General features: G+C 42.2%; 1 protein-coding gene and 1 long non-coding RNA gene across 3 annotated transcripts in view; both read right to left on the reverse strand.

Moving 5' to 3' along the window:
- MAPKBP1 (mitogen-activated protein kinase binding protein 1) overlaps window positions 1-11,873 on the reverse strand; it is a 59,301-nt gene extending 47,428 nt beyond the window's left edge. For both annotated transcript variants that reach the window (XM_053474681.1, XM_053474680.1), the window contains exon 1: window positions 11,723-11,873. In XM_053474681.1, the coding sequence (XP_053330656.1) occupies window positions 11,723-11,842 (120 nt within the window). In that variant the 5' untranslated portion in view covers window positions 11,843-11,873. The remainder of the gene's footprint in view (window positions 1-11,722) is intronic.
- A 52-nt stretch (window positions 11,874-11,925) lies between these two features.
- On the reverse strand, window positions 11,926-14,742 carry LOC128504956 (uncharacterized). Its single transcript, XR_008355510.1, has 2 exons — window positions 14,648-14,742; window positions 11,926-12,118 (listed from the first exon to the last, which is right to left on the reverse strand). It is a non-coding gene; the product is annotated as an uncharacterized LOC128504956 (long non-coding RNA).
- Between the last annotated feature and the right edge of the window lie 8,203 nt (window positions 14,743-22,945).

Raw genomic sequence — 22,945 nt, forward strand, 5'->3', positions numbered from 1 at the left:
AATCCCTCCCCCCAGTTTAATGTAAAAGGTGACATTTTCACACAAGGTAGAAAATGGCTTAAAGACACAATCCGGTAATCATATGCACTTTAATGCATATGATAACCAATAGTTCCCTTTACATTTCCAGGGCTCCGGCAGCATTACAGAAAGCCCTCCAATCAATTTATATGGGAATTCCTTTCATGCCACTGGTTGTCTCAAGCAGCCAATCAGCAGCAAGAGTCATCAGACTATGAAGAAGGAAGGAGGGTAGTTGCCGCTCCAAGGGTGTGTGTGTGTGTGTGTGTGTGTGTGTGTGTGTGTGTGTGTGTGTGTGTGTGTGTGTGTATACACACACACACACACACACACACACCAGGTAAGTAAGTTTTTTTTTTTTTTTAAGAATGCATTTTAAAGTACATTCTTCTATTCTTTAGTGGGACTGTCTTGACTGATGTTATGCAGACCAATTAATCTATTCTGAGGTCGTAAATGTTTTCTCTCCTATTGTTATAGCGGTACGCAATCTGCTTTATAAAAGTGTAATGCAATACTATGATTAAAAATAAATATTCCTATAGGTGACACTTGCTTTTTAAATGGCTCAATACCCCAGTAGTTACACTAGGTTCAGCATTCACTCAGATATATGGCCGTATAGTGCGACAGAATCCCCAATATTTATGCTTTAGATAATCTGGGAATCTGAATTTTGATGCCTTTTATGCTTTTAAGGTTGAGTCCTCCTATTGTATTATTTGTGTTACATGTTCTTTAAACCTTCTTTGCTACATAAAAGTGCTCAGATAGATTGCAAAGAGTTAACTATGAAAGTTATAAATCCACGAAGATTTTAAGAGCCCGTGTGCAGGGCGTTTTTTTATCTTCTTTTTGTCTATTTAAGGCAGGCATTTTATTACCAAAACTGTACAGAGTATTTTGGCTTGCAGTAATTACTTTGCAATACTATCGTACAAAGCGAGAAGGGGCAAGGCAGATACTGCCCTAAACTTAACAAGAGGAAAACTTCACCCGGCTTGGATTACAATGAATTAAATAGTAAGGGAAGTGTCACCATCTGAAGGCACCTAAATGCTTCGATAATCCTACAGAGTCCTGTGGAACAGCATCTTTCATCTTCTTCAGTCTATCTACGCAGAGATTATTGGCAATCAGAGCCTGTTCAGAAGGGAGGAGGGAGGGCCAGTGCTTTAAAGAAGAGAATTCGTGTTTAGATAAGATGACAGCAGGCAAGTTAGTTCTTGAGAGAGGCATGAAAACCACATGTAATGCTGTGTTCATGGTGGAACAGCTCCAGGCTCATGTTTTTGAACAAGATGATCCTAGACAATAAACAGAAAAGAAAAAAAAAAATACAACTTCTGAACATAAACAAAACATAATAAACAGAAACAAAATTCTATGGCAACCAGAGTGTGTGGGCATACAAAACTCTACAAAAACTACCGGTATATATCTTTGGTTTTCTTATTAAAGGCCTTGCTACTATGTAATCACATAGTGCCGATACTTCGATCATCTCACATGTTAGAGGCAGAATACCCATTCACAAAGACTGCATATGCCGTGAAAGGAGCCAGAATTCAGTAGCTGAGAGTATAGCAACATACCTCCCAACTGTCCTATTTTTGTGGGACAATCATGCTTTTTAGACACTGTCGTGCTTCTGCAAGCAGAATCATAGACCAGAGATATGTGCTGCTTCAACACAGGACTTCCATTGCAGATCCCACATGATTTTTACTGAAACACTCTGCACCGGCATGGGTGACCCCGCATGTCATGTTAAATCCAGCAGAAGGAAATGTGTTGAGAACATGCATTCAGATTATACCCAGTTATATAAGAATAAAACTATTAAGATGTCTGTTTTCACACAAACTGTACACTTACATTTTTTGTGAGCGATATTTTAAACCTTGCTGCGGGTGGTTAAATATATATATATTTTTTCTTTTTCCTTTTAAACGAAAGTGTTATGTAAAACCCTGTTTCATGTTGGCGCCAGTCTGCAGAAAACTTTCTTGGCTGTTCTCATCTTGAAGTGTCACTGTACTTAATGTTCCCTAATCGATCTGCATAAGCGGCGATATCAGGAGCAGCTCTGAAGGGGTTTTCAATTAAGTGGAAAGTTGCAGTTACCGTTGCAGTTTTAACTCCCCTTGTCACGGTCAGGACTACTTGCCAAGCCGTGACTGTGTGGAGGGCGTGGGCATGAAGGGGTTAATAGCACCCCAGGCCAACAACATATATATACCGTATTGGCTCGGATATAGGCCGCCCCCGTATATAGGCCGCACCCTAAAAGTTTTGTGCTTTTTTTAAAGAAAAATTTTTTTTCTTTAAAAAAGCACCAAAAAACATGCTGCCACTCTGTCCCCCCCCCCGAGATATGCTCCCACTCTGTCCTCCCCCTGCGAGATATGCTGCCACTGTCCTCTCCCCCTCCCCGAGATATGCTGCCACTCTGTCCTCACCCCCCTCGAGATACGCTGCCACTCTGTCCTCACCCCCCTCGAGATACGCTGCCACTCTGTCCTCCCCCCCCTCGAGATACGCTGCCACTCTGTCCTCCCCCCCCTCGAGATACGCTGCCACTCTGTCCTCTCCCCCCCCTCGAGATACGCTGCCACTCTGTCCTCCCCCCCTCGAGATACGCTGCCACTCTGTCCCCCCCCTCGAGATACGCTACCACTCTGTCCTCTCCCCCCCCCTCGAGATACGCTGCCACTCTGTCCTCCCCCCCCTCGAGATACGCTGCCACTCTGTCCTCCCCCCCCCTCGAGATACGCTGCCACTCTGTCCTCCCCGCGATATGCTGCCACTCTGTCCTCCCCCCCCCCCCGACTTACCAGAGCAGACTCCTGGGTGTCTTACGGGGCCGGAGGGGGACATCTATGCACATCGTGTATACAACTCCCGGTGCCGGCACTCAGCGGAAGTGCCGGTACCGGTATTTGTATACGCGTATTGCGTAGATGTCTTCCGCCGGCCCTGCAAGACACCCGGGAGTCTGCCCTGGTAAGTCGGGGGGGTTAGAATGCATCGTGCGCACGTTCACCGGCAACGGCGCATCGCCGCTGCCGGTGAACGTCCGTGCGATGCGCTTAGACAACCTCCCGTGCCGGTACTCCCCCCCGTGGAAAGTGCTGGCAGGGGAGGCTGTCTGAGCGTATCAGACAGTAGGATGCAGGTCCCCTGCACCGCTGCGGGGGATCTGTATCCTAACCCCGCTGCCCCCGCTAGACCCCGAATATAGGCCACACCCCCACTTTAAAGACTTAAAGTGGGGGAAAAAAGTGCGGCCTATATTCGGGCCAATACGGTATATCCAGTAGAACTCAATAACAATATGGTAACGTGTTATCCTCTCTTAGGGTTTGTGGATATCGATACTAGAGCCCAAAGACAGACTTAGATTATGAATATTTTAATAACAAAAAGACAAAGATTACACAGTGCCAGAATTACAAAAAACAAGACATACAAAATAAAAGTAAAACAGCAGACAGTTCTTAACAGCAATGGGACTTAAACACAGGACCCTCACTCACGAGTTTCTCCAATAAGTAGGCCTGTGGGAACTCCTTAAGTCCAGATGGTTCTTATGATGTTGTTCCGATCAGAGTATATCATGGAGTTCTGCTTTGAGGTCGCTGCATTGTGTTGGTCACTGCACAAGTGTGGGGACCTGACCCAACACCCCCCTGCTGCCTGATCGCTCCATGAGAGCGACAGGGCAGCGTTAACCCCTTCAATGCAGCGATCGCGGCATTTAGGGGTTAATTCCCGTTTTGTAAGGGGCTCTGCTGCTGCTGGTCTGCCTGGAAGCCCAGGCTGACCAGCAACAGCAAAAACGAGCCCCCACAAGCCCTTTGATGGCTTCTGTAGGCATGGAAGCCTACAGCAGTCATCAGAGACTCCCCCTGCAATGGCTGGTCTATAGACCAGCAATTGAGTCCCAGCTGCCAGAGGCAGCTTCAGGGACAGGGGAGAGGGTTATTTGGTCTCCCCATGAGTGTGGAGAGCAGCCCCAACACCCCCCCCTGCTGCCTGATCGCTCCCTGAGAGCGACAGTGCAGCGTTAACCCCTTCAATGCCACAATTGTGTATGACATTCATGGCATTGCAGGGGTTAACATTTGTCCCCACAAGCTTGTGGGGGCTAAATATCAGTCAATGCTGTGCTCCAATGGAACATCAGCATTGAAAGGGTTAAAAAAAATAATTAAAAAAAAAAACAGCACTGACCTGAAAGTCCAGGGTGCTTCCAGGTCAAATGCTGTGAGTTTAGTAAGGGGCTGATGATGATCAGATCACTCCTGACCAACTGTTAGTTTAAAAAAATCCTGGCTCCTAACTTTTTTACCTGGCGCCTAGAGTCACAACAAATTTGTCAAGCCCTGCAATAAGTTATGATGGGGTAAAGGTGATGGAAACCCCTCCACTTAAGATAGGAATGGAATTCCTATAACTAAGGATCCTTATCTGTTAGGCCATGAATCACCACAGGGGTCCTTTGGGAAGATGACACCTCTAGCCAGAACAGAGACAGAGGGCATGCACAAAGAAACATGTTTAAGTCAACATCAGATTAACTCATGGAATGCTTAAACAAAGAAACTAACCACCTCTGCTGGGTCACCTTTCCATGCATCCACTACATTATATGAGTTACTCATGACACCCTTACTTCACTTTGCAATTCGAAGGATTTTGCTCTGCAATATAAGTTTGGTTGGGACTGCGTAATGAAGAGTTAAAGAGCCCTTCCAAAATGTTTAACGTGAATGCTCACGTGCCCATGAATCTCTGGCTTGTTTTTGGCTACACTCAAGGGGTGCCTGACCAAGGGCCAGCCGAGCCATGGTGCAGTCATTTCTTTGGTGCCCCTACATGGGTGTGGCTATATTGCCAACTCCTCCCCTTAATCAACACTTCTAGCCACACCCACTTTATATGGGAACCCCACCACTTCTTGGGCCCCCAACTTCACCAACTAACATTTCACCCGCTTCCCACAGTGCCATCTTTGCCGCCCAAACAGCATTACACTGAATTTGTCAGGGATATCAGGTGCTCCATTTTTAAAGAAAGCACCGAGCTTTGTGCTGGTCAGGGCCTGAGCAAGAGCTTAATGGGACATTAGGGACAGTGATGCAGCCTTTGGCATTCCAGATTTTCTGTACTATAATCCGCATTATACGTGTGCAGGTGCCACAGCATAGGCCTCATCAGTATACAGTTCTTCTCAATCTTAACCCTATGGAGGACACCATGTAGGGCCCATAAGCAACCCAGGAGCAAAAGCCAACTGTACAAACTAGCAATCATACCAGCTGCACAGCTTTGCACAATACTGTGAAAGGAGAAGTAAAGAGATCCAATACATTATTTCAGGGCTCGACAAATCCCAAGCGCCAGGTCGCCATGGCGACAGAGAATTTTGTCCTGGCGCCTAGATTTTGTCAGCCTCTTACATCCAGAAAAAATTGTGGATGTAAGAGGCTGAGTCACCACACGGGGGCGCTGCTGCTGCTGTCTGCCCAGGAGTCTGGGCAGACAGCACAGCCACTCAGAGCCCGCCCCCGAGCCTGAGATCACTCCCACGGAGTGAGCCTGTAGGCTGAAAACGCGGTTGCTGCAAAACCAGCAATCGTGTTTTCAGCTGCCACAGGCAGCTTCAGGGAAGGGGGTTGTGTGTTGATTGGGTCCCCACACAAGTGTGGGGACCTGACCCAACACCCCCCAGCTGCCTGATCGCTCCATGAGAGCGACAGTGCAGCGTTAACCCCTTCAATGCCGCGGCATTTAGGGGTTAATTCCCGTTTTGTACTGGGCTCTGCTGCAACAGCAAAAACGAGCCCCCACAAGCCCTTTGATGGCTTCTGTAGGCATGGAAGCCTACAGCAGTCATCAGAGACTCCCCCTGCAATGGCTGGTCTATAGACCCGCAATTGAGTCCCAGCTGCCAGAGGCAGCTTCAGGGACAGGGGAGAGGGTTCTTTGGTCTCCACATGAGTGTGGGGACCTGACACAACACCCCCCTGCTGCCTGATCGCTCCTGACCAACTGTTAGTTTAAAAAAATCCTGGCTCCTAACTTTTTTACCTGGCGCCTAGATTCACAACAAATTTGTCAAGCCCTGCATTATTTAATCAGCTAGTTTGGGGTAATTTGTTGGTGCAGCAGAATACACACAATTAAATCCATAAATCACAAAGCACTGATTGTCGCTGGTCAATTCACACAGGATGGTGCTTCTTGGAGGCAATAAAAGTAACGAGCGCATACAGAATTTAAACTATTGCTGAACCACTATGTCATCCAAGTTACAAATGAAATGCCCAGGAAAGTCAAAGTGTTCATAAACATTTACTACAATTTTCATTTCATTTAGGACAATGCTTTGTCATGGACAAAAACTCAAAGGGCAACTGTAGAGTAAGGGAGGTTCTATCTTTACAAAATCAGCCTTCACATCTAGTTGTGTAATTCCATCATAATCACTATCCTCACCAGAAGCTTAAGTACCAAAGAGAAAAAATGTTAAGAGACTGCAACCTAAAAACAGAAGGGGTCAGGGGTTTACATGTACGTAAGGAAGTTTTTGCTTTACTTAGAGGGTAGTAGATAAAGGGAACAGCCTCCCAGCAAAAAAGGTAGGAGTTAATACAGCAAGAATTTAAATATGCACAGGATAGGAATTAAGCTATCCTGAACCCAAGACAAGACTAATGACTAAGGAGAGTCTTTACAGAAAAAATTAGTAGACTAGATAGGCCGACTAGTTCTTATTCCTCACCAAATGTTTCTCATTTAATCTGCCCTAGTTATGACTAGCTGGTCACCAGCAAGTCATATCCTTACCTTTTCAGGGACTGACCTGACCATTAGCAGAAATATGTTGTCGCATTTAAAAAGACCATATTAAAAAGATAGTAGTTTTGAGGTCAGCTCAAGTCCCCAGACAAGGTCATATCGGAACATGAAGGGCTGAGCAGGAGAATGGCCTCTTTAAGCCTTCTGCATTTGTTTGAACCGGAGAACTTTCTACAGGTCCGCATCCAACTGAGAATAATTTGGGACAGAGCAGAACATACGTCTTTTCCTACGCAGTTAGCAAGAAAAACCCAGCTGTCTCTGTCACTAACTAAAAGGTTTATTTAATTAAGAATGATCCTGCTCACCCCATTTACAAAGCCGGTAATCCAATACATTTAAATCACAAATGGACCCTTGATACTCCTGAAGGAATACATCCATTTAATGCAAGAGATGACAGACTCAGCGTGTGCAGATTTCCTAATTAAAGCCAATTGCTGATAGCGAATCCAAGGAGAGCGGCCAGATAAAACCCATATGAAGCGCGTGTAGATTTGTTTGCCCAGCAACGTGACGGGCTGCACTCCCACCGAACGCAAATGAAAGCCTAAATCATGTCCTCTTCTCCATGTTGGGCTGAGAAATAAATGGCAAACCTCAAACAGCATGTAAGTGACCTGAATTACACACACACACACTTCTAAGTTGTATCATTGACCCTCTGTAAATTCATGGTATCCAATTTGGCAACTTTCTATTAAAACCCTGGTCTACATGATAAGATTTATCATCTATAGGTCATTGGGACATTTAAAGGATTAAAACACAGAACATACAAAAGGAGGAGCCACACTGGAATCCTTAAAGGAGAACTCTCACAACTAAGACTTAACATATCTAAAATATACTAATTATTAAACTCAGCAGTGTATCCCGACCTTGGCCAACTAGGTGTAGGGCAATGAAGGTCCTTGATGTGCCGCTCCATAATGGGCCATTTACAAGGAAGACCTCCCCCAACATGCCCATTTATACTATGGATGACTGTGCTAAGCCATGCGCCATACGTCCTTAAAAGTCAGTGCGCCAGGATACAAGATCATATCTCAGCAGTATGGACTTCAGACACAAATGGGGCTCTGCCCTGTGCCTGATAAAAATGACCGCTTGTCATTTCTGTTTTGCAATCTGTGCTATTTTTTTATTTATTTTTTTGACATGTTTTAGTTTACAGGCCAACATCACTAAAGCGGAGATCTGCATCTCAGGGGCAGAGTTAACATTATCTAATCAATTTCTAGTCCTACTTATCTCCCTTTTCTTCACACTCACAAAGACCACGAACAATCCACAACATAACAGAGCAGAGATGTGTTTATATAATGTGGGGTCCGGATCTGAAAACAAGTCGTTAGATCCTTCAAAAGTCTGTATGGTAAGAAGTGCTATGGAAACGAGTGCCGTATAATATTTTTTTGCCTCTGGGGTGCACCGACCCATGAGCTGACAGTTTGACCATAGCTACTTAGGACACAAAATGGGAAAAGTTACTGGTGGGCGTTGGTTTAAAGAAGCAGGCCTTGGGTGCGCACAAAAAAAGTGTATATTTGCAAAGTCCAGTGTGTATATTAGACACCTGCCAGCGCTCGGCAGCCCTTAGAGAATTACTGCAGGACAAGAGCGACATAGCAACTCACATCTCAACCGTTATTTCTCAGTGTATAGAATACACTATTTTGTTCTGTTACCGTTTTCCTGCATTGGCACTAAAGAGTTAAAAGGAGCTTCAGAGTCAAACACATTGCAAAGCACTGAGCGAGTTATCTTGCTGTGATTCAGCCTCAATATATATATGACCTCGGGATCGAGAGAGAGAGTGTGTCAGAGGAGTAAGCGCGAGTGTGCTTACATCAGAAGATGAACACCTTATCCTGAGACACAAAGGCTGTTCTTGTCAGAGCATTTGGCGTCTGTTTACCGAACCCAGGTTTCTTCAGCTAAATCTCGGAAGATCGTGGGATCTGATCATGCGAGACCAGCAGAATTCAGCACGGAAAGCTGCACAAAGCAAAATGGTGCTGCAGAATACAGTGGCACTATATAAAACAATAAGTAATAATACTATAAAACTAGAAATGAGGGGTCCTATTGTAGGCGCAAAGTAGGGTAAAAAAATAAATAAAAAACCTCCATTATAAAAGTAGAGATCCACATTTCATGTCTCTGGTCCTGACTCACCAGAGAACAATAATTTTCTTTTAAAAACTCTTCTTGCTAGGACAGACAGAACAAAGGATTCCCGCTTCCCCGGCCCCTTGAAAATATACACCTATGCCACTTTCAAGACACACCTGCTTTTTGAGTCATTTCCTAGGTACGTGGAACAGGGGATTGCAGACACATAACCACACACACCAGCTTGTTGAAGGGTGACACAACTACAGTAATATACCTATAAGCTGGTATAATACAATACCCAGTAAATAAATGAAATTAGAAAAGGGGTTTAAAACCATTCATTCTCTACTGGGGCACTAAATAACCCCAAGACTTCCGCAATTATATTTACCATTTCCTTTGGGTTTTAGAAACGTGTCCCATCAAGCAAGGGTAACTCCACACTTTTTCCTTCTATACATTTGATTGAAGGTGTTATTCTTGTCAACTAGACATTACTGTGACCAGTGAAGACTGTCAGAGGTACTTAGTGTTTACAGCTCATTAAAAAAAGAAGGTGTTTACCCAGCAGGCCCTGGAACATTTTAGCTGGGAGCTGCCAAAATTATAACAGTATTTATGTTATGAGCTCCGCGGGGTAAAATTTAGGAGAAAACATCTTCCACTTATCCGATTAAACAAAAATGCTTTCTAGTTTAAGCTGTTCTACGTAGATCTAGTTTACAAAGCTAAAGTTAAAAATAGACAACATTCTACAAAAATTCCTGTTTTTAAAGAAAATAAAAACACAAAGTTTAACATAGAAAAAAAAATAAAAATAAGTGTTAAAGGGGGCAGTCAGATATAAAGTGGTTCAAGTTGGCTTTATAATTCAGAATGCTTAGCAAAATCTCCCAATAGAACTTCAGGCATTAAATGTTAAGACATGTTGAGAGCCCAACATTCACCCCAAGAGAAACCAGCATCTACCAAGTGCTGCTAGGTGTCCAAACAATGAAAATGGACTAGTGGGATGGACCTCTTCTTCTAGAAGAGATGCACCCTGGGCTCATCAGTCTTACTACCAATAACAATCCAAGCAAAGCCATTGCCTGGAGGAGGCAATCCATTCCTTCTATCCCACTTTCCTAGAAACGCAATGTTTGGGGGCTATGAACATACCTGGAAGCTCTCAGGGTTTCACACGGAAACTGTAGGTCACAGAAGTAGTGTTTATGGATGCCCATCCTATTCTGGGACAACCTCCACCATTCGCTAGGCAAATAACCCCCCCTTAAAACCATAAGAGCGAGGGCTCAAGCTAGTTGGGAAGTTCCTAGGCATGTATAAGAGTGAGCGAGCGTGGCTCACAATAATGTGTGTAGAAAGAACAGAAAACAGGTTCCTAAAGATATATTCTTCTAGATTCCTGAAGTGATAAGAAAGTCACGCACTGCCTGCCATCACACATCTTAAAACAAAAAGTGGCTGAGTATCACAATGTGATCTTCTGTTAATATAATATTTAATGTTTTCCAGAGTTATAAAAAGGGTTATTTTACTTGTAATATGTCATCTAATGTGTCAATAAATCACACAAAGCACGCTCCAAGTGCATACACCTTTGTGACTGATATTAAGGCGGCCAAACGTTTGCGTAAACATGAACGGTCGCTCTATTGTTCTTCACACAGTGTGTCAATGTTTCCAATGGAACGGCATTCTATAGCCTTTTCCACTATGGTTACCTAATCCTTTCTTGATAAGAATGCTTGTGGAAACTTGTCTAAACATGTAAACTAGTTGCTTTTTAACATAAACAATTACAAATAATATTGTTACTCTCCACAGAGAACGAGCAGAACCGCTGGTCAAACACCTGACCACCTCTGTTAAAGTAATCTTTAAAGGAAGTGTGAGGGGAACCTGGATTCTAGGGAAAGACCTCCACTTCATTCTGGATCTTGCACGCACATCAGTGTTCCTTGTGCCACAAGTAGATTAGGTTTTGAATAGGAAAACACTGAATATTTCAATCTGAAGGTCTGTGTCAAAAACCGAGGCTGTGAATATACATGGGCTTTGCTATCAGAAATAATACATTTTGCTGGCAAATGATAAAGGCCTTAAATCTAAAAGGAAAAACAAAACAATTTTCTGGTTATGCGATGGAAAAAAAAAAAACAACCAATAAGAAACAGACTTCAGTATGAGGAAAGAGGAAGTGGATACAAGACACAGTCTCCCAGCACATGTGGCAGCCATATACAAGAGAGGAAAAAAAACAAAAAAAAAAACCAGAAGACTAATGGAACTACAAAGGCTCAGTAAAATCTCACAGCCCTTATAAACAAGCACCAAAATATTTATTTATATTTAGCGTAACAATGCCATTCTATTAACCATAACTGTACATGTCAATGCCCTCCTGGACAAATGAGAGCAACTTCAATGCATTCCTCCTGGTTAAACATTTCCTAAATAAATAAAATAAACTTCTAGACTACTCGTAATACAGCATCCCCTGTTCACACTTTGGAAACTGTATTTATTATGGTGCACTAAAAGCCTTGTATAGCACCATCACATTCTGCAGCGATGTACAACATATTTAAATGCATGAAGACCTCCAGACTGATCGGTCAAATACCCCTAGAGAACATGTTTACTGAGACAATAGGTCAATGCCATGTGGAGAATACACCGTGTCTCACACACGCGTACTAAAACATACCTTGCTCCCTATGTCTTCCTTCTTTGCTCCCAGCTTCTGTCTCCTCAGTTTAATCGAAGGTGACCGGAGGAGGTTTTTGAGCCGGCTGGTTATGGTCGTTCCAGGTTCCACTGCCTCCATAGCTCAAAAGGGTTTGGAGATAAAATCCTTTCTTATGTTTAAATGTAATTTAAAAAAAAAAAAAAAAAAAAAAAAAAAAAAAAAAAAAGCCTTTTGTCCAAGCGTACCAATACAAAAATCAGACCCGCTGTCTTGCTAGGTGGTACATGGCTTCAGGTGCCCGTCAGCACGCGTGGATGCCAGTGTCATTCCCCATGCTGCAAGGCTTTTGTTTCCAGCGCTAGCGGAGGAGTGGGGTGGGCGAAGGGACTCGCTGTCAGATTTCACACAGGCGACCTGAAACACAAGCAGAGGGACTCTGTTAGATCTGCACTCAGCGCTGGGGATTTATTGCCGTGCAGCGTCTGGGCTTCCCCCGTGGACTGCTGGGATGGCACAGCTCTCCAATATTTAAAAAATGCAACACATGTACAGTTACCTTCAACGCGTGTGAACCGACAAGCCATGTAAACACCGCAGTAACGTCTACACACCAGAGCGATGGTGCAATGTTAGAGAGAAAAAACAAACAAACAAAAAAAAACATAAAATATATCGTTTTTTATTTATTTATTTATTTATTTTCTGGCAAGACACTTTTGCTTCATCATTCTACTTCATCCGTTAATAAATTAAAAGCATGTGTTTTTAGCATATTTAAATCATTAAAGTGCAAACAGTTCCACGGCATTCAAAAATGTAAAAAAAAAAAAATACAAATAGAAAATCTGCCCATATTGCGTACACAAAACCCTTCAGAAAGAATTGGAGTTCATAAAAAAAAAAAAAAAAAAAAAAAAAAAGGGGCCTTTACTTGAAGATAATGAAGATAATTTAGAAACCTAATATTTTAAACCCTGCAACATTCCGAATATTTTTTTTATTTTAATAATATTTATGGTTGAGAAAATATACAAAACAATAAATAAAGCGTAAAAAAAAAAAAAAAACATTAAAGAGGCGGAAACTAGTTATCAAGTACCTAAAGCAGTAGTGTAACGGATCCTCCGTGTATAAAAGGCTTCGCGCAGCAAGATCAGATACCGTCCCTGAAACGCGAGCCGGGCCGTCAGTGACAACCGCACAGCCGTTGGTTTGTCACCTAAAATAAGGAGGGCTAAAAGACCTTCTGTGCTATCCTATTTACAAACACACCGCAACCGACTAATAGATAGATCGAGATATATATAATATATATTTGTATAAAATATGTGTAATAAGCTAAGCAGTGAAACCTACCAAACACAAAGAAACACAGCACACTTAACCGTCCTCGTTATGTATTGTCGATGACCCGGCACATCGCTCTAAATGCCTGTGTACACACCGTCATGCTAACGCCACGCACACTATACACACCGTTTCGTCTCCGCTAGTATTTGTACTTTTGTGTGTCCCGGTTAACGCGATATGTCTCCCTCACAGGATATGTATAACAAGTTTTTCTCAGACTTCCAGCTGCGGCCTGGCAGGTAGAAGCCACGGCTGCTCGAGGAGCGACCCGTTACGTACACCGCAGATTCTCAACAGAACGGTGTCATTTACATCCAAAATAGTCAAATTCATACACGGTTCATTTTTTTTTTTTTGCACTTGGGAACCACGCAGCCACGTCTCAAATATTGTACAGAAAAGGGAAAATCGTGAACGTTAAAATGTGTTGCTCCGCATACAAAGCGTTACATTCCACAGAGTATCTAAAAGTCCGTAATAGGAACATTATGCGAAGTAGCATCGGATACCCAAAGCCTTCCCAGAAATAAATCTTCAAAGGAAACTTTCGCCGCCTTCAGATTTTTTGCTGGGAACATTTAATTGTCACATGACACAAAACCAGGAACTGATAGGCTGTTGCCATGAAAACTGACAAGGCTTCTTAAAATTTTCTGTTTCTAAATTATTAAAGCCTTCTCATAGTAAATAAAAAGTATGCGTTAATTTCTAACCAAAGTTTTTGCCCTTACCGATGTGTACCCCGTGTGCGCACACAACTTTCCGAACAAACTATACAAACACCACCTATTTCACCCCATTACTAACACATTCATCATGTATAGGCAAATATTCCAATACAATTGGAAAAGAAGAATGTTAAAGTATATGCACAAAATAACAATCTAACATCCTGCATTCATTATATTATTTATGGCTTTATATAGCACCGTCCTATACCACAGTGCTGTACAATGAGTAAACTGGACGAAAAGTAGCGCATTACAGAAACAAAAGGTGAGGAGGGCCCTGATCTAACCAGCTTACAATCTACACCTAACTACCATCAGAGACCGACGCAACCAATGACCAATCTATACAAAATACTTATTGTATAAATATAAAACACATTGTACAGGGTGAGCCGGGAACGCTAAATATCCCTGCTGGTGCCTCGGTCTCACATTATAAACAGATTATATATTCATTCTCCATGTGGAATAAAAGATCATACGATCTTTAAATAGTTAAAAAGGAATTTTAGAAGCCTCTCTACCTGGATCATAAAAACAATCAAGCTGACTGCTGACATTTTGGCTAAAATCTGTCCAGCCCCGTGTGTGCATAATACAGACAGACAGAGGTTTTATGTTCCTACCCCTGACACACGTATATAGGCCACAATACACAAATATGTAGATCTGCACCCAAAGCGCCTGACACACCATTGCTATTATTTCCCTAGTAATAAAACGCGGAGCCCCGGGTATTTAAATCTGCAGGCTGTCACCCGGCTCACCCCTGACACAAGTGCGTCGCGGTGTGACCCCATTGCATATATGCCCCTGGTCGCTATACACGTAAAGCCCCATGTGTCCGCAGAGACGCGCATACCTCCTACTCCCCGGCTGTCCCGCCGCTGCCCGGGCTCAGATTGATGTCTATTCTCAGTCTCTCCTGCAGTCTGCAGTTAGGGAGGGGAGAGAAAGAAAAAGAGAGAGCAGGAGAACTACGGAAGCCCGCGGCGCACAAACTTATATTTATACGGTCCTTCACCTCCTGCTGAACAAACTGCGGGCTTCGCGTGCTAAGTCAGCGATTCACGGGGCAGTGTGTACACAGTGTGCGCAAACTCAACCCCTTTTAGGTACACAAGCTAAGAAAATAAATAAAGAAGGAATTACCCACCACTCCATTATATTAAGAAGAGCTCATTTATTTAAATAATAAAAAAAACATTGTGGTGGTGTTATCACTATAGCAACCAATGGAATAGCTAAAATTTGCAGAAATATACCAGAATTGTTCCTATTAAATAATCCGTATAGACTCCTGGACGTCATGTATTTTGTAACCCTGAGGGGATTTCAAGGACTTTGCAAACTTGTTTTTGTAGAGACTAAAATTATGCATTAGGGCAGGTTAGTCAAGGGGCAAGATGGATAGTTGGGTGCCCAGCAGCTGCCCATTTTGCACCGTAGGAGAAGACATTCCTGTTTGGTCCTGAAATAAAGCTCTTTCTTTGCCTCGCACCTGCTGATCCCCCTTCTTGTTCAGACCCTACTTCTTTATTACACTTGGGAGCTCCATGTGTGGTTGGAAGGAGAAGCCAACTGTGCTTCTACAGACTTGTTTCCAAATAAAGCTTCCCAAACCTCTCCGACCCAGACGGGAATGGATATTTTTGTATTTTGCCACTCTACATAGAATCTGCATGATGGGCCATTATAGGGTTAATGTTAAAAGAGTCTCATAGAATCTGCATGATGGGCCATTATAGGGTTAATGTTTAAAGAGTCTCAGGATAAAGTTCTCAGGTATGCAACGGGCCATCAAGGTGAAAGGGACAGGGCCCCAGACTGCCCACGTAGTATTTCACATAGAAACGCCGCAATGAAAGAGAAAAGGCCGGCAAGCGGAACAATCGTGGCAACTAAAAACCTATGACTGTTCCTTTAAGATGTCTGAGGGCTGTTCTTCATAAGACTTTTACAGTCCTTATTTCGGAATTGGTAACGCAGCACCCATATAGTCAATCTCTGGGTTATTTATGTACCTCGGACGGTAACACATTTCTTCCAATTGCATCTAGTATATTGCTCAAATGTATGACCGGATTAGATGAAGGCTGTTTAGTTCATTTGCGAAGAAACAATCTAAGTGGTCTCAGCATCCATCTATAGTCCTTCAAGTTTGTTTGCCATCCTGCTTCCTTTAGAGTCATTCCAGATTAAGCTCTGGCTGCTTTGGCTGGTCGCATTGCCAGCACCTTCTTGGCCATTTTTAGCATTTGTCTTGCCTATTTTATGTGGTATCACTGGTGGTCTTTTGAAGATTTCCTTCCTTTTACGGTTTCAGGTTATGGCATACACTGTAGGGAAAAATGTATTGTCTGCTAAGTCTACCTACCAAACCCCAGATTCACTATATAACAGAACAATTAGAGAAATAAGCCTGATAAATGACAACAAAAGGTATTCACTAAACTAAGTTTGAAACTCTACAGACTCTGCATATAGATCAGATGCAAACCCTCTGTAGTTTGTTCCCCATCGACCCTGGGGATCTGAACCACAAGGGGTGAGATGGACCAACACATCCACATTACTCCAGATTAAACCAGTAGCTGCACTCTCGGAATCAGGAGCACACCGTATTATGATTTGAGTGGCAAATGTTCTGGTCCACAGAAGTTCAGTATGACGTCTGAAGAGCTGTAGGGTTCACTTTCACCACAAGAATTAGCCTGAAGAAGAGACCTAGATAGTCTTAAAAGCTTCCAATCCAGTAAATGTATCGTCTTTACCAAATTTCCTCTCTCTTCTCTATAGCTACAGCTCTATACCTATATAAGACTAAGCATTGAAACTCTCATAGGTGTCAACAGTGTCAACAGACCAACATTTGCAGTGTCTTGTGTCCCAGCTGTCAGGGGAAATGTCCTGTGTATCTGATTGGCTGCTCCAAACAGTAAATGGGAGTGTTTTCCGTGTATGCGCACAGAGGTCTCCTGGAGAGCAAAAAGCTGGGGAGTGGGGGATAGGGCAAATTTGTGTGGGGTGATTCTGCAGAATCCTTCCATGCATTTGCAAGGGAACCCCACAAACATTTGCATGTTAAATGGTATAAGATAGCTGGAGTGTCCCTTGAAGGTAATACATTGTAGACCTCAAAAACATTTTTATACATTGTGTGAGCAGCCTTCAGATGGAATACACAACATTTTATGTATATACATTTAATGTAACCATTGTGACTTTTCTGATAACTTTGTGAGAAATACACAAATACTGGTGCAACTTTGTTACAATCCAGATACTGCAGCAACGAGTCTTGATTTCCGCTAACTCCCATGTGGGCTTCCGTGTCCTGCGTTAAATGGAAAATATATATTTTTTTATTTTATTGTCGTCACAATTTCCCTTTTTCTTTGGTTTTTAGAAATCAAAGCACAGAGTTGTAAGTCACAGGGGGGAGTCCTGAAACAACAATGCTTGCTTGCACTCTACTTATCCAGCTGAATACATATAAACTTCCTTTAGCAAAAAGGGAACAAGAGAGACAATAGACAGACACGGGTCACACCACTTGTGTTGGCTGTGACCTGTCACATTATGGGTACAATCCATCTTTCACTGAACTAAAAGCTTTTTACATCTCAGTCAGTACAACAACAGAGCGCCGTACGAAGCAAGGCAGTACACTGTATAAAACACTATACAAATGGAACAGCCTCCTGTCAGGAGTGATAGAGGCTAATACTGCAAAGTGATTTAAATATACATGGCATAGGCTCCTGAATCTAATACAAGACCAAGGTCTAACTCATTACATCAGGATCATGGGCAAGCTAGATGTGCTGAATGGTTCTTATCTGCTGTCAAATTCTATGTTGCTATGTTTCAGTACATGTACATTTAAACTGGGTTTCTCCCCTTTAGTTGCATTTGGGCAGATGTGACACAGAAAGTGAAACCATCACACGATTAGAGTCTGTGAATGTGTGTAAAACCATCGAGGCATCGTTATATATCTAAACCATGCCATTGCCCTGTTGTGTTTTTCATTTGTACAGTTAGCGCTATATTAATAAACCAGGGCTTGACAAACCTGGCGGGTGGCCATGGTCACTAGAAACCACTTCCTGGTGCCCAGAGTTTTGCAGGGTTGCCATCATGATTTCTGCCTTGCGTGGTGTAGCGGTGAGGCGAGTGCATTACGTGACCCCGCGTGGAGCCTCACAGCACTCACCTAACCACATCCCTGCAAGAAAACATAGGGTGCCGGTGGCAGAAGAAATAGTATATGGTTTGATAGCGCATGCATGTGTATAAGAGTGTGGTGCTAGTGTGTATTATTATTATTTATTGTTTTATATAGCGTCATCAAATTCCGTAGCGCTGTACAATGGGTGGACAGGACGTAACAAGTATTATGTAACAACAATTTGATTTACAGAAACAACAGGTGAGGAGGGCCCTGCTCAAACGAGCTTACAGCCTAGTGTGTATGATGTTGTTTACATTACAGTATGGCATTTGTATGTCAATACAGTAATATTGTGTTAGAGTGTGTGTATTAGTGTATGGTGTTAGCATGTGTGCACATGAATGTACAATGTTGGTGTGCGTGTTACTGTAAGGTGTTAGTGTTTCTGAGCATAAGATGTGTCTGTTACATTATGGTGTTAGAGTATGTAAATGTTAGTGTACGGCAAGGCTCAAAACTTGCTCCCATCTTTTTTGTCTGGCTCCTAGATCCAGATCAAATTTTCCAACCCCTGAAACGAACCAAATTAAATTCTATGTTTCTATGAATAAAATAAATCAGGCTACAAGCCCACATAAGCCTTCAACAAATGTTAGGACTAGATGGACTAGAAATTGAAGTCCTCTTTCTAAATGTTAAAAAAAGTCTATCAATTCACAGTTTAACACCCCCAAAATGTTGAACAACCTTGTTTATCTAGGTGTTCAAAGGGAAATGTTTTTTTGACAGCTGACCATATGCTTGACACTTCTGTATATCTTTTCACCCATAGTGAATGCTATACCACTGCCAGAAACTCACATTCAAATTATTTCATAATAAATGCGCGAAATTTAAAAAAAACCGTTGGTGCGTACATACTCATTGTGACTAAGCCTGGACATTTTATAGCTGAAGCTTTAGTACACCCCCATAAAACCTTAGTCATGGATGTTTCAGATGCCTATGTAAGTGTGAGGCCTTTTTAGGTTGCTTTTCATTTGTTTTTGTTTTTTTTAACGTAACCAAAGAGTTACGTTTTATTCAGATTCTGCATTGTGAGATTATCGGTATACAGCATAGTCAGAGATCCCAGCAGGTTTTCAGAGGTGTTTTTACGGTTTTGTCCTGGCAACTTTATTATAAGGTATGTGATACACATGGCCACATGCTATGCCCTTACACTTTTTTAGTGAGCAGCCTTGAGTATCTAGCTGGCAGCAATAAAGTTACTGACAATAAAGGTTCAGCGATGGACTGGAGATCAGGTGAGTGTGTGGCACTGTTGGTTAGTGGGCCACTGGGCATAAGAGATGGGGAGAAAGGTGTGTCAGGGCAGTGTATGTGTATATATGTGTGTGTTTGTAAGCTTGTGTGTGTGTGTGTATGTACATTTGTGTGTGTAAAGGCAGGGGTGTGTAAAGGCAGTGTGTGTGGGCAGTCGTGTGTAAGGGCAGTGCATGTGTATATGTGTGTTTATGGGCAGTTGTGTGTAAGGGTAGTGAATGTGTGTATGTGTGTTTATGGGCAGTTGTGTGTAAGGGTAGTGAATGTGTGTATGTGTGTTTATGGGCAGGTGTGTATAAAGGCAGTGTGAATAAAATAGCCTCTATAAAAAAAAAAATAGCTGGGGGGCACAATTTTCCATTCTTGCCTTGGGTGCAAAAGGAGCTAGCTATGGCTCTGGTCCGGGCTAGGGAGGTCCCACTGGGCATTTGAAAAGTTTGCTGAATGGCCAGTCTGAACCTGCTTAAATGCAATCGGCAGTGAGCAATGCTGTCTCCTGCTGACAGGGGAGAAGCCAGCAGTGTGTATCTTAAGGCTGCAAGGAGAGAATCTCAGGACATGATTAGATAATTCTGTAACACAGATTATAAATGTGCATACAGATCCACAGATCTCGTCTTTTCCAAATAACTTTAAATAAATATTTTAAAAACTATTAAAAAACCCACAAATTATAAAACAAAATATGCAAAGTATAGGTATGCTGATGTACAAACTATTTTACAGAAAGACGCAATTTAATTTTAGATTTGCGCAAATGAATCAAAAACGATTCGGACAAATGTTTTGTTTCATTTTTGGTCCATTTTTTTCAGACAACGAATTTCGCTTTTTGAGTTTTCTGAAAATTGGGGGGGGGGCTTTTTACACTCATTCACTCTCTCATGCTCTCTCACACACTCTCACATAGTACATTTACTCTCTCTCAGAACATCTCCCTACCTTCTCTGCCAACCGGTTCCATGTCCCTGTCTCCATGCTGCTTCTTTGTCGCTTCTCCATGGACAATAGGACAGGGACATGACGTTGCAGTGAACTTCAGTGAAAAGGCAGAGCTTCCAGGCACATCCTCTTCTCCGACTGGAGGAACTGGGGAGAGGGTGAGCCCAGAAGCCCTGCCATTTTGTAGAAGTTCATCGTGAGGCTACGTTGGGCAAGACTTTGGAGCTTCCGGGCACATCCTCTCCCCTGTTCCTCCAAACACATCCAAAGAGGATGTGCCCAGAAACTCCACCATTTTGTGGAAGTTTACCAGGAGGCCATGTCCCTGTCTGGAAGAAGACAGAATGGAGAAGAAAGAAGAACAAAAAGATGCAAGATCAAGAGCAAAGCTGGGCAGCACAGAGACAGAGACACACAAGCAGTTGGCAGAGAAGTAAGCAAGACTTTCTGGGACAGCACGAGAGAGAGTAAATGAGCATGTGAGAGAATGGTTGAGTGATAGTGAAAGAACCAATGAAATTTAAATATGGTAAAAAATAGCTGCTCCTTGCTTTGTTTTGGTTTGTTTCTTTGGGGGTCCCACCTTGTTTTGGGGGATTTGTACGAATTGCCAAAATATGCAAATTGCCTTAACACTGCCATTCATAGAAATCCATAGTCTGCTAAATTTGTTTTCAGAAAACCCAGAGAGAATGAGATTAATGAAGCAGCAGTGCATAAGTGTACACTCATAATTCCATCCTCCAGTGTAAAATAATGTTATAATTTAACATCTCATTCACATACTATAATGCCTCAAATGTGTTATGTGCTTCTGATTGGTGATGGGTAAGTTTAGGAATAAGGGGCATTGTTTGCATGTTTATATCCCAGGACAGTAGTAGTCGTATATATGATAGGTAAGTGGTTAGTGGTTAGTTACCATAAAGTTATAAATACTAATAGGTCTCAGTGGAAGATGTTGTACTTTGGAAAACTACAGCAGTTGCATGTAAAACAGCTCTGGATTATTACACCTAAAAGTTCTATCTATTCTGTTGCTTGCATCTCAAGAGAGCATTCACATGGGAGAGTTTACATGGAAATCCAATAGAATAAAGTAGAGTCTGCAAATAGCTTTCTCCACACTCTGTGCGGTATTAGAGATAATTAAACACAAGAGTGGATAAGAAAGGGTTATTTTCTGGATCAACACAAGAAAAAACCCTACAATATTTAATTATTTGTTCCAATGTTTTAAAACAAAATATTATACAGAACCACCTGCAAACAAATTAAACAGATACCATAGAACAGGAAGTCAATATGCTTGCTTTCATAGTATTAATATTAGGTAGGTTTCTAAAAAAACATATACGTTGCTTATCTAAATCTGTAGACTAATTTAACCCCTTTATTTGCCAGACACACCATGGAAAATCATACAGTTAAAGTGCCTGGCACATCATGGAGTTAGAAAAACAAATGGTGTTGCAGCAATAGCAAGGCATTTAGCAACACAAGAAAAAAAATAAGGGCCATATGTGACCACTCTAAGGACCGCATGTCTTTCAAATATGGCGGCACCCACCTGCTGGAAAGAGCATTTATGGAGCAATTAACGATCGCTTGCTTGGTTCATCCGCCACCATATTTGAAAGAAATGTGGTCCTCAAAGCACTGTCCTTCTCCTGGCATGAATTTCAGTTGTCAAATGATCAATGACCACATTTTATCACTCAGGGGATGTTTCTGCAAATGTATGTAATCCATACCTGAAGTACAATGTGTATGAAAGAACTTTACTTCCACAAACATTGGCAAAGGCTATTGGTAGAATTAGTGCATGAAAGTGTTAAAATACTAGCATTTGAAATACTCTGGGTTGTCTAGTTTTCCAAAATATATGGTTTGATGGGAGTATTGAATTGGCTGGCTTTAAAGATGCCCCCAATAGGACATGGGGTAGAATGACCAGATGTCATAATTCTAAGTTGAATGAACCTATGCATGGGTGATATGCAGCGCGCAGTCCTATGCTCAAGAGAGAGGACGATGGCTACGGAGGGCATGGTTATCAGTGCTGCTCTAGGTCAGGCCTAGGACAGCGCCCAAGGTAAGTAGGTAATTGCATGAAACACGTATAAATGATTCGTGAAATATATTTCCAAGGGGACCATCATATTTTAATTAGATCCTGAACCTCATCTTCTTTCATAAAAGATCTTACAATAAAAAATGATCTAGCCAAATAATTTTAAAAAAACCTAAACACTCAACTTTTTTTTTTTTTAAAGATATGCAATTCATGCACAAAAAAAGTATTGGCCTTTTTCCCTTTAAACGGATGTTGGTTATGCCATTTGTAAATATAAGCTCATTTGACAGCATTGTCCATATGTTGGTGACAAAGTGTTTAAATCACAAACAGTCCTTTGTTTAAAAGGGCTGGGAAACGTACAGTTTGTAATTACCAACTTTCATTAAAGAATTAAGTGTTATTAGAGGTTGACATAAAAACCACCACATGACTCTGTGCATGTTTTCATGATAAAACCACGATAATGAGGATAAGCAGGTTGCAAAGTGCAGGAGAAGAATGGTGGCTTTGTTTGGAAAATGATGATGGGTTTTATGATGCGAAGCCAGTGCTCACACACAACCAAATTGGGAAAGTTCACCTTTAAATCATGTTGTAACAATGTACACAGTGGGGTAGCACATGACCGGACTAAG

The sequence above is a fragment of the Spea bombifrons genome, chromosome 9 (assembly GCF_027358695.1).
Source record: "Spea bombifrons isolate aSpeBom1 chromosome 9, aSpeBom1.2.pri, whole genome shotgun sequence".
Taxonomy (NCBI): domain Eukaryota; kingdom Metazoa; phylum Chordata; class Amphibia; order Anura; family Pelobatidae; genus Spea; species Spea bombifrons.